Here is a 12,766-nt window from a genome sequence, read left to right as displayed (position 1 = left end):
TTAAGTGACGCTCCTGTGTTGATAACCTCTAAGCCATGCAGACTTGTTTCCAGCCTGTGTGTTGTCTTGTTTCTACAGAGTGTTATTGTAACCCTTTGGGCTCAGTCCATGATCGTTGTAATGGCTCAGGATTTTGTGAGTGTAAGACGGGAACGACAGGGCCTAAGTGTGATGAGTGTCTGCCGGGAAATTCCTGGCACTACGGCTGTCAACGTAAGTAACTCTGGGAGCTGCCCTCTGCCTGCTGCAGCATGGCTGGTTCTGCTTGTCCAGGCTGGTGCGTACAGCTTCTCAGAGCAGAAAAAGACCCAAACCACTGACAAGCTTTGAAAGCTACTTAAGGCCCCAGCCTATGTGTAGGAGAGAGAGCAATCTATCAGCTGTCCAGCTGGCTTCTTTGAAGCCCATCTTCTTCCCCTCTGAATGCTGGAACAACTTATATTGAAATATTGTGCTCAGATCCAGGTACCTGGCCAGACCATAAATTAAGTGGCACAATAGGGACCCCGCTTGGAAATTCTCACCACAAAATGAAGGGTGATGTGGATGTGGTTAATATATTTCTTGAACTGAAAGCTACCCCGGAGCTCCAGAGTTCATAAATTAAATGATATCTACATAACTTATTACCACCCGTACTATCACACCCATCACTGAATCTTAACCAAAAACCTAAAGGTAATAAATCTAAGGGATATTTAAATGCCAGGGTAAAATAAATGACAAAAATCAATATTGATTTTAAGCCTCTGAGGTTAGGCACCATGCAGTGAGCCTTAGACAGATGCCATTTGGTTCAGCCTCATTTCTCTGAGGATTATCAGACCTTCTTAAAAGCTTGTCAGGCAGGTGGCATGTCGGTGTATTCAGGGAACAGAAATTTAAAAATCTGAGCAGAAGTGTCCTCCTGTCATTCATAACCTTTTCTGCTTTTTTCATTATGCACTAACTTTCCGGGCTTATCTGTACACATTTAGCTTACTAATATTAAAGAGCCACCAGGCAAATCCTCTAGAGCAGTGCAGTCCAATAGCAAATCATGCAAGCCACATATGGAATTTTAAATGTTTTGTTATCCACATTTAAAAGTAAAGATAAAAAGAAGAAATTGATTTTAACAGCTTATTTAACCCAAATATCTCAAATAGTGTCGTTCAACATATAATCAACATCAAAACTATTAAAGATATATCTTACATTGTCTTCATACTATATTTGAAATCAAGTATGTGTTTTATACTTACTGAACATCTCAATTAGGACTGACCATATTGCAAGGCTTAATAGCTACATGTGTCTACCATATTGGACAGCACAGCTCTAGACCTTCTTTTGCTTACTCTTCACTCGAAAACAATGTCAGCATGCAGGAACTGTCTAAAGCCAATTCCGAGGCTACACAGAGTATGTCACCCACTACTTGTGGAATTAGAGTTATCTCTAAGCTACTCTTCTACATAATGTAAAGCCAAAGTGAGATTTACTGCCATACTATTGCCATAGGCAGCAAAGAACTGTGGTGATAGGTTGAGAAATCTGGCATTGAGTATGCTACGCCAAGGTTAAGATGAGATCCAGGAGCTGGAGGTGAGCGTCTCCAGCCACGCTGGAGAGGAACATTAAAAGACAAATAGGTAGCACACCTCCACATAAGTTCTGCATAAGGCCATAGTTTAAAAGTCCTGCTTGCCGTAGACTCCTAGAAAACACCTTAGGGGTACGGATGACTTGGTGGATCCCAAGGACCATATGAGAGGCCAGAATTCAAAGGCCAGTCATTGATCCTGGAACATCTGGATGTGGCCTCCAGCAGTCAAAAGAAGAGAAGGAGGGACAGAGGAAGCACCTAAACCAGCCCAAGACTCAGGGCATATGTTATAATGAAACTTTATGATTAAGATAGTCTTCTCAAAAAGAAAAGCTCATGTAAACTTCCTGATGCAGCAGACCTAATGAATAGGTATAATCAGGGAAAGATATTAAAGAGGAAAGCTAATCTAGCTTTAGCAGAGATATATCCCAAAAAGATCATAACTTGATTTTTTTGTATTAAATATTGGAGTATTATTTTTAAAAAGTACAATGTCACCAGATTTTCCCTTCTGGAATTGGAAGGCTGGATTACACATGGCCCTACCACATAAGGGCTGTGCAATGTACAAAACCCTCTGTATCTCAGCCCCAGCACCTCACATTCTGGGTATGTCTAGATCAGTGAGATTAAGGAAGTAAATGCTTTATCCTCTTGAGTATTTCTTGAGTATCTACTATGAATTAGGCATTGAGCTAACAGTAGTGGCTACAAGGATGAAATAAGACAGCTGCTGCGGACATACGGGTATGGAGTTCACAATCTGAGGTGAGAGGCTGACAAACAACCCAAAAGTTTTGAAAGAAGGTAATCAGAACTATGAAAGAGCAATGTATGTACTTTTAGTGAAGCCCTGACGGAAGTAAGGCTTCCCAGAGAAGTGATGTTTGGTTCAGTTCTGAAGGATTAGTAGGAGTTCTCCAGGATGGAACTTCTTGAGCAAAGTACATGAGCTAACACACTATGTTCCAGAAATAATCAAGTGATTTTGATATGATGGAAGGATAAGGTGTGTGTGTGTGTGTGTGTCTGTGTGTGTCTGTGTGTGTGCGTGGGGAGGGACGGAAGATGTTCAAAAGGCAACCAGCAACCAGATCACATGGTTTCCTGAACCAAGCTGAGGAGTTTCTTCTCATCAGGAAGGAGACAGACAAGGGATCCATCATACAGTTTTAGACAGAGGAATGAAATGGTCATAGTTTGTTTTAGAAAGATTACTGTGGCTGCTAAAGGAAGGACTGGAACAGGATGAGACTGGATGTGCTATATCAACTTAACATATTTCAGATATACCTTTGAGTATGCATGCAATAGCTTTATCTCACTCTGAAAGCTTTTTTCCTTCCCTCAGATCCACCTATATTGGGCTGATATTCTGTGCAAAAATATAGAAATTCTGCTGTCAGTTGATAAATGGCTATAGCAAAAGGATCCCTAAGTGCCTTCCCCTGGGATCTCTCAGACTACCCCTAAGAGCCAACAACTAATGGGGTACACCTGTCATGGTAGGGTGCCTCCAGCACCAGTGTTATAACAGATATTCATTCTAATTAGTTGTTAATTGCAGGTTGACAAGTATTTTTCATATTACTCCTGTCTGCACACACATGAATGCCCTCAAAAATGCCCTTCAAAAAATGCCCTTAAAGTCAATCTCTCTCTCTTCCCTCTACCCCTCCCCCAACACACACACTTCTATTGAGTTGAACACATCCTTGGGTTAGCCGCATTATCAGTGGCAGTGATTAACCCAACAACAACAACAACAAAAACTCATGCCAAGAAGAAAGCAGTGGTCAATAGAGCTGGCAATGGTGCTGGCAGTGAGCCATGAGCTTCGGTAAGCAGACACTCTTAGGCCTTGGGCGTGAATTGCCTCTCCACTTCTTACTACCTGCAAGACATAGAGGAAAACCTGTGGCCTGAGTCCAATTTTTTATCTTTTAATGGGAGGTAATACTAGGACATGACACATCTGGTATTCATGAAGGTTCAAGGAAAATAATGAATGTGAACCCCATGGTACATATTAAGCCCTCAATTGTTACTTATTCCAAGCACATGTTGATGTGTCAAAATGCTAGGCAAAAAAAAACTTGTGTTTAAAAGTTATTGTACAATGATAGTGCAGAACATGCAGCAGGATCAGCCACCGCTGGAATTCCAAATTGTTGACCTAGGAACTTCTAAAAAGCCCTTCCTTGATTATAGGCAAGGCCGATTTAAGAGACTGAAGTGAAGCTGATCCGCAAATCAACAATGTGGCTTCAGCAGCGGAAGTGAAGAGCTCCAGGCTCATAAATGAGCCTTCTGCTTCAGGAGGCCATCAGTTGTATGCTCCATAAGCGTAAGCTGGTCTCTCTGACATAAAAGGTGAAAACCATCAGAATGAATGGGCATTAGACAGCCTGGGGCACACCCAATCCAGGAAACAAAGCAGAAATAAAAAGGTTTCAAGGAGACCAAGCTGAATCAAAATTAGTGTCGAGGTTACTAATAGAATAATCAAACAGTGAGGAGAAGACAGGTTTGTTTGGTTGATTTTTTTTTTCCGTGCCTCTTCAAAATTAGTGAAGAGAGTTGAGCCATATCCCAAAGAATAAAGCTAAATCTTCCCAAAGGGAAGACACGTTCCATGCTTCACATAAAATATGGAGGGTTAATATGTATTGGGAAGTGATGAAAAACTTGTCACCAGCACCAAGGAGATTGGACAAGGGAAGGTTTGGAAATTTTGGTTTGGAAAATGGAATGGAAATAGCCACAAATAGAACCAATGAGGCTGAAGAGGAGGTATGTGGTTTTCCTGGAGGATGTAGAAGATTCATTAGAAATCATGCAATGTCTATTAAAGCTAACAATTATCCTCCATTTTTATCTAGTTTATATGAATACTACTGGTGCTTTCAAAAGAACTTATAGTCTGAATATTTGAGTTAAAGTCAAAAAAGTTGGTGACATAGTTCAGTGTTATGATTTTGGAAGATAACAAAGCATATGGGAATTAAGAATTAAGTACACGTAGCAAAGGGAACATGGAGATTCAGTTGTTGGACCATGGCCTATATATCCTAATAATCCTAGAAAATGGGTTCTTGGAAAGGATCAGCACATATATTACTGAGAACAGAAGAACATGTGTTTAGTACAAGGCTCAATGGCCTGATCAAGAAGATCCTTAATTCAGTTTGAGTCGAATATTGTGAAAATACCCTTATAAAACCGTAAAACCAGACAGTGTGGCAAACCACAGAGTTTGAAAGAAGAAAAAAGACAACAGTTATTCTCAGGAGAAGAATAAGGAAAGGTTTGTGGAAAAAACTCTATGGTTTAGATGTTTTCCTTCCCAGAGAATGCACAATAACTATATTCATTTTCTACTGCTGCTCTAGTAAACTGCCACAAACTCAGTGGCTCAAAGCTATAAGAATGTATTTCTTACAGTCCTGTATTTAGGAGTCCAAAGAGGATCTCACTGGGCTAAGATCAAGCTGTTGGCAGAGCTGTGTGCCCTTCTGGAGACTCTAGGAGAAAATCTGTTTCCTTGCCCTTTTTTAGCTTCTAGAAGCTACCTACATTCCTTTGCTTATGGCCCGTGTCCTCTACCTTCAGAGCCAGAAACTTTCCATCTCACTGTGTCTTTCTTCCATCATTATATCTTTCTCTGACCACAGCTGGGATAAGATCTTCATTTTAAGAACTCATTTGATAGGCTTGGGCACACACAGATAATCCAGGATAATCTCTCTACCTCAAGGTCCTTAATGTAATCTCTATAAACTCCCCTTTTATATGTAAAAGAACAGGTTGCAAGGATCAGGATGTAGACATCTTTGGAAAGACCGTTGACACTGCCTACCACAATAATCGTTGAGAATGGCAACTTTTAATGTCAACCATAAATATGCCAGTATCTTGGAGATAGAAAGTAACTCATGCTTGGAATAAAGATATGCAAAAGAAAAACTCACTTGAAAGAAATACATAATAGAACAGAAAAGGGGGCCATGTGTCAAGAAGGTATAGACTTGCATGGTCAATTAGAAGGTAGAAACAGTGAAATACTTTTCAGTCAAGAGCAAAGAACTTTTCAAAAAGATATTGTGAGTGTGTATTGCAGACCACACAACCATTCAGAAGATAAATATATTTTTCAAAGCCAAATTAGAAAATCTCAATACTCTGGAATCTTCCAAAATGGAGGTATTCAAATATCGAGACATTCACTGAGAGATGTGTTCTGCTAATTGCTGACTTGAACTGACAAGAATTTCCTTGCTCAAAAGAGTGGAAAAAGCAGTCAGGAAACTGGTACTACCACTCTGGGGTGGCACAGAGATGCTAATATCACCTAAGAGAAAAAATGTTAATGAAAACCTTTAAGGGACATTGTCCCAAACCTTAAGAAAAATTCAAAATATCCTTAGGGAGAAAAAAGTAAGATCTTAGATACTTTTAAATACACATACAGGGATCCCTGGGTGGCGCAGCGGTTAGGCGCCTGCCTTTGGCCCAGGGTGGGATCCTGGAGAGCCGGGATCGAATCCCACGTCGGGCTCCGGATGCATGGAGCCTGCTTCTCCCTCTGCCTGTGTCTCTGCCTCTCTCTCTCTCTCTCTGTGACTATCATAAAAAAATAAAAATAAAAAAATAAATAAATACACATACACACACACACACACACACACACATTGATTTTTTTTAAGAAATAAAAGCACAAATTGTTCCCAATAGGCTACACAGAGAAAATAGGAGACTTCTAAAATAAACATAGCTATGCAAGGGCTCCCAATGGGGTTTTGACAAACATTTATTTAGTCCCTACTATGTGCTAGACACTGCTGCAAATTAAGGCTTAAAAATAAAAATTGCAAATATGCAAGATGGCTTGAAGTTGTGTTCACAGTTGTCCAGGTGACAAAGATGTGGCAATCTCAGTCCACTTTCAAGCTCAATTCTAGAGAGCAGTGTGTCATGAGTAGCAAAGAAACTAACACAATTTCAGGTTGAACAAAGACCAAAAGTAGTTACAGTCCTCTGACACGTGCCCTGAGCAGCCCACATCAAGAGTCTAGAGCTTGGAGACCACATTCTAAGGCAGCAGACAGTGATGTAGGAAAGTTCTGTCTTTGATGAAGGGATTTTCATAAAGCCAGCTGAAGCAGGTCAGGAAGCATATGACTTGACACATTACAGGTGTCAACCAGGGTTCGGAGGGCTCTTGTGTACCAAGTGGACATGTTGGCTCAGAGAGAGAATGGAGACCAGTGGGTAAAAGGAAGCTGGGTTTCAGCTCAGCATTTTCCAACAATGATTCCTTCCAGCTGTCTAAGAAAATATAGTAGAGTGCCTTGGATAACGATAAATCCTCAGGCTCTGAAAAACTTCAAAGAGAAGCTGGACAGGCTCCTATGAGTGATGCTTGCTTTTTGGCGAGTTCCTGCTTAAATAAACAGTTGAGTGAAAGACCTCTAGGACCTCTCCAGCTTTTTGGCTCTTTCAGAGCAATCTCATAGGCCAACGGAAGGTGTAGTAAGATATTTAGTTCAAGTTGTATTAAGAACTAATTTGGCCACTTAGCTGTCCTCTGTGCTCACCTCTCTTTTCCAATGGGTAAACTCTCATACCTCCCACCAGCCCTGTTCTCAGTCCTCACTTTTGGTTTCCAAGAGTCAGGCTTCGAACTTCCATAAATCCTTTTTTGGTTCCTATCAAAGCTTTTCTGCTACTATAGGTCAGAAGGCTTTCTTTTTTTTCCTCTTCTTCTTTTTTTTAGTATGAGATTAATGTCTACAGGCCTGACAACTTGTGATTATTAAGATGATGCTTCCAATTGCTTCTCTGAGATGAAGATTATACCTTCCTGGACAAATACCTTGAATCAAACTTGTAGTTTTTCAATTACCTCTGGTTGTAGTCTCCTGCTATTTGCTGTGTTACATTAAAATGTCCAGTTTACATTTCACCAATTGACCTCACATTTTGAATCCATTGACAGGTGGCATGTCACTTAAACAAGGATGTCTGTAATGCTTCAGAGCATTTGCAGTCCCAGACACGATTTTACTTGTTTGGCTCTTATATCTTTATCACTGAACATGAATGGCATCACTGAATCCAAGTTTTTAATTTCCTTGCTAGCAACTTGGACAACAGTCTCATTTCCCTTGCTGAGTACCACATACATAACAGTGATGAAAAATAAATAGTTGGAAGGGCCCTTGATGTTACTGTTGTTCAACTCCTAAGGGTGGGAAGGAAGTGCTCGTTAAACAGAACCAATAGGAGCCTCCCTAAGGTAATTTAAAAAGGAAAATATTAGGAAGACAGAAGATAGAAAGTGGCAATTTGTAGGCATTACAAATGTGTTGGGTAGTCCTCCTGGGGGGAAAGAAGGCTCATTTTGTCAGCTAGAAGAGCAAACCCCAGGGTTACTGCCAGTTGTGAAATTTCTCCTGATTCAGCAGGACGAGGCCGAAGCACTCAGTCATGCTAATAGCCATCACTTTCTAGTTCCAGTCCTTTTCCCTTCCATTCTTAACCTAACTCTAATTTGAGATTGGTAGAAAAAGCCCCCCAACCTCATGTACATCAGGGACCTGATACCTCCTGTGAGCAGGAGAGTCCAGGGCTTAGAGTCACGCCATAGAAAGTGCTTTAACTCTTCACACCACTAATGGCTCCATTTGGAGCGACCCTAAGAGGCAAAGGCGGGAGCAGCTTGAGAGGAGTGAGTTGTTCGGAATGCCCTTCACAATTGGGTCATATCCTAAACACATTTAAAACCTGACGTTCTTGAATTGTTGGAGTTTGGTATAAGACACACAGAGATAGTGGGTATACTGTCCACTGGATATAATAGCATTCTAGATCACTTCCTGACAGCCCGAGGTTTGCCTGCTACCCAGCTGCCCTGGGCCCAGTTCAGAGAGGGGTCTCAGTTTTGACCCCGGTGAGAAGCTTTCCATATTTACTTGGTTATCTGCACTGTTTCCCCATTTATTTGAAGACAATTGTGAAAATGACAAGGATGCCCAAACTTTACCATTTCCCACCACAGAACCAGTGAAAGGGGTGTGAGATGCCAAGATAGGGAGAGATGCAGGTACAACTTTATCTCCTAGTAACTCAGAGTCAAAGCACAGCCTGGTCCTGTCTGTTCATAGGATGATCAAGAGGCTGGGCAGAGATACACTACATGAAGTCCTTTCCTTACTTCAGCAATATGTACCTGGAGTGTCACCCTGAGCCACTCTTTACACACTAGTGAGTGTGGGTGTGGGTGTGAGACAGAGAGAGAATCTCCATCTTCTGAAGCTGCGTACATGAAGATAATGCCTAAGCATGTCAGCCCAATTGGAAAAGGACTGCTCCACTTGAGATTTGTGGGAGAAAAATATTTAAGTGAAGACTCAGTCCCCTGTCTCCATCAGAATGGAATTCTGGGGCAGAGGAACCACAGATAAACCAGGGTGGCAGGTCTCCTGATGACTAGATTCTAGGAGTAAATGCAGTGAAATCGGGGATCCTGATTGTGGCTGGGATCGTTACCAGCTCTCCAAGGAATGTTCACGGAACACCACAGCCTCTTGTGTGCATCTCATATGAAGTCCTAGACAGGGCTTGGGTGTTCTCAGGCTCCTTGTTCTGAAATTCTATGATCCCAAAAGCTCACAAACGGTTTGACCTCCTTGCATATGGACCAAGTGCTGAGGAATAATCATTATTTTAGAATAATAAAAATGGTTATTTATTGTGCACTTTCTGTGGTCAGGAATGTGTATGCATTAGCCCCATGTTCCAAGGGAGGTAGCAACTATTTTCCATATTTTAGAAACAGAAAAAATTGAAATTTAAAGAAGGTAATTCCCCCAACTCGAACGTCTGAAAATGGCAAACCAGTTATTAGGAAATATTTATTTATTGAGTTTGCTGCAGCATTTTATAGGATTTTAACATTTTTAATCTTAAGATGGTGGGTTTGGTGATTTATTCCAGGGATCAGCAAACTTTTTCTATGAAAGGTCAGATAGTAATTATTTCAGGCTTCCTGGGCTATACAGTTTCTGTTGCAGCTATTTCAGCTCTGCTATTGTAGCCCCAAATCAGCCCATGATGACATTGAAATGAATGAACGTGTTTATGTTCCTTTAAGACTTTATTTTTGGGGATGCCTTTTTAAAAAAAAGACTATTTATGGACAATGAAATTTAAATTTCATGTATTTTTTTAAGATTTTATTTATTTATTCATGAGAGACAAGAGAGAGAGGCAGAGACACAGGCAGAGAAAGAAGCAGGCTCTTCGCAGGGAGTCCAATGCAGGACTAGATCCCAGGACCCGGGATCACGCCCTGAGCCAAAGGCAGATGCTCAGCTGCTGAGCCACGCAGGCGTCCCAAATTTCACATAATTTTCATATGCCAGAAAATATTATTCTCCATTTGATTCTGTTTCAAGCACTTAAAAATATAAAAACCTTTCTTCATTCTAAGGCCATCGTAAACAGGAGGCAGGCTCCTGTTTATTTATGTCAAAGTCACACAGCAGTTAGAAAGGAAGAAACAGAGGACCTGGTTAATACAGTGGAGAGAACATGAAGCAGAAGACAGAAAAGAACATTAAGGAAACACACACGTGCCACTTTTCATTAAAGTGTGTCTTCTATCCTGATGTAGGTATCACAAGGGGTTGGTCTAGCTGATTCATATTTACCAGGCCCTAATTGACCCTAAGAAAAATGTTAGGTTTTCCAGAAACATGAAGGCTGTGACCATATAATTTCCAGGACAAGATCACAGGCATAGTCACTGCCAGGTGTTTAAAGGCTTACGAGCTGGCCAAGTCAATTTAGCATCAATTTAGTACAATCAGCAACTAATGAAAGAGAAGTCAGGGTGGCCATAATCCAATCAGGGTTGCTCATGTTGGTGTGAGGAATCATTCTGTTGCACTCTGCAAGAACAACCCATCACCTTGAATATCAGCAAAAAGCTCTACTAAGAATTATAGTAATAATATCAGCTACAACACCAAGGGCACAAGAAAAAAAATACTTAAAGAACCTGTCGAGAATTTTTTTTTTTTTACCCTCGGCTTCAATATCAGAGGTAATTATTCTAAATAAAATGCATGTCAGTGCCATGAACCTCTGCCTTTTCTGTCCAATACTCTTTTGAATGTAACTGCATCTATTGAACCCAGGGCGTTCTGGATCATGTGGCTCTATCTGCAGGAATAGAATTATGTCATGACCATCTCTACTTAAGGGCTGTGTGCTCTTCATCTCATCTTTGTCAAATTTTTTGTTTTTAAAAATTATACTCAACCTTCAGTTTTCTATTGCTGCAAGGTGGGAAGGAGAGGTATGCATTAGTACAAAATGATTACCTTTTTTTGTATATGAATGATTTTTTCCTTTTTTAAAATTTGAATTCAATTAACACATAATGTATTACTAGTTTCAGAGGTAGAAGTCAGTGATTCATCAGTCTTACATAAGACCCAGTGCTCATTACATCACGTGCCCTCCTTACTGCCCATCACCCAGCTACTCGATTGACTCGGTTGATGTAAATTCCTATAAAGTTCGATTTCACCTAGAAGAGGCACATACACATAGAAATTCAGGCCCACACACGATTCATCTGCTCTGCATCCAACTTCAATCACAGACTCATCCTCCTAGTTAGCAGTCAAGATCATCCAGACATCGCTGGATGCTTTAAAACAGAAACAGTGGCTGAAATGTATTTTTTACAAAATCCCTCCCCATATTCTGCAAGAGTGTAGCATAGGTATTATGCATTGCAGTTCCCTCTTCTGAGCTACAACTCTCTGGGGAAAATGGGCATATGTCTCAGAGACAAAAACTACAAAAATAATGAAATATTGATGTAATTACTTTTAAGAATCACATTTAGACCTCATTTTAATTAGTATTTTGACCCTATGGACTTAGTCTTACTTAGTTAATCTGTATTCTTTAGAATGAAGATCAATAATATGGACAAACTACATTGTTCACATAATTTTGAGTACAAAAAGACAAAGTTTGGGAGTTTGTAGGAGGGCTTGTTACCAGGATAATCTGGCAGTTTATTAGTGATGTAATGTCACAATCACTGCATTTTCAGTTTTAACAAATGCCCATGTGGAAGATATTTGGTTGTATTATGAGGTCTTTACTGAGATATCACATCCCTCTTCTTTCTAATTAAAATAAAAATTAAAGTTGCTGATTTTGCACCAAGGATGCTAAACTACATATAGGCATTTGGATATGAGCTATGAACCATATCTGATCATATCAGGCTTTGAAATTTCTGAAGTCACATTTTTACTAAAGACTGTCTAGAGTCTTGAGATGGAGGAGTTTGTGTTTCACCTGTTGATAGGCCTAACAAAACATGATTAAATCAATCGTGGTCAGTATGTTCCTTCATATACAACAAATGAGGTCAGATCGTAGCATACTCTATGGGAAATCTAGACCTTCAAGTTCATCTTTGGTTACTAAATTCAATTTAACCAAGGTGATGGAAGAGCTTCTTAACAGAGTCTTGGAAAATCTTTTGAATTCCCCCCCCCCCCCCCCCCCCGGCAAACTGGGCTGCCTAGAGGTTTGTCTGATTCATGCACTTATTCATGCAATCATTCATTTATTCATTTCCTAATTCATTCACTCATACTGTCATCCTTTTTAAAATATGAAAGCCCAACTGTGTGCCAGGAATTGTGCTAAATTTTAGTACCAAAGACAACTAAAATGTGAACCCTGCCCTCAAAGGGCTAGCATTCAGAAAGGTCTCAAATCAGAGTCCTTCACTCTTGTTGGAATCTGAGAAGACCAATCTCCAGCACTACTTTTCGAGCTCATTTTTCTGTTCACAGAAATCTCTGCTCCAGCCTATAATCTTCGAATCTTATATATGAGTTCGAGTCTTAGGCATATTCTAGTTTAGCACTTATTTTAAGCCATAGGTGAAAACTGTTTAGGGCTCTCCTTATGGCAATTAATAAAGAAGACAATGGCGACAATTAAGAGCTTGCCATGTGCCAGGAACCACGCCAGGCCATTTACAGTGACTTGTCTAATCTGTATAAAACCCCATTAGCAGTTATTCCCACTTTATAGGTAAGTGAACTGAGGCTCAAAGAGGCTAACTAACCTGCA

General features: G+C 40.3%; 1 protein-coding gene across 1 annotated transcript in view; it reads left to right on the top strand.

Annotated features, from left to right (window-relative positions):
* The window catches only part of NTNG1 (netrin G1), a 308,746-nt gene that overhangs the window by 265,227 nt on the left and 30,753 nt on the right, over window positions 1-12,766 (top strand). Inside the window, exon 9 of the mRNA XM_049111819.1 lies at window positions 79-213. Within this exon, the coding sequence (XP_048967776.1) occupies window positions 79-213 (135 nt within the window). The remainder of the gene's footprint in view (window positions 1-78; window positions 214-12,766) is intronic.

Source organism: Canis lupus, chromosome 6 (assembly GCF_003254725.2).
Source record: "Canis lupus dingo isolate Sandy chromosome 6, ASM325472v2, whole genome shotgun sequence".
NCBI classification, from domain to species: domain Eukaryota; kingdom Metazoa; phylum Chordata; class Mammalia; order Carnivora; family Canidae; genus Canis; species Canis lupus.
The sequence above is the reverse complement of the archived record's forward strand: the minus strand, read 5'-3'. Positions and strand labels throughout refer to the sequence as shown.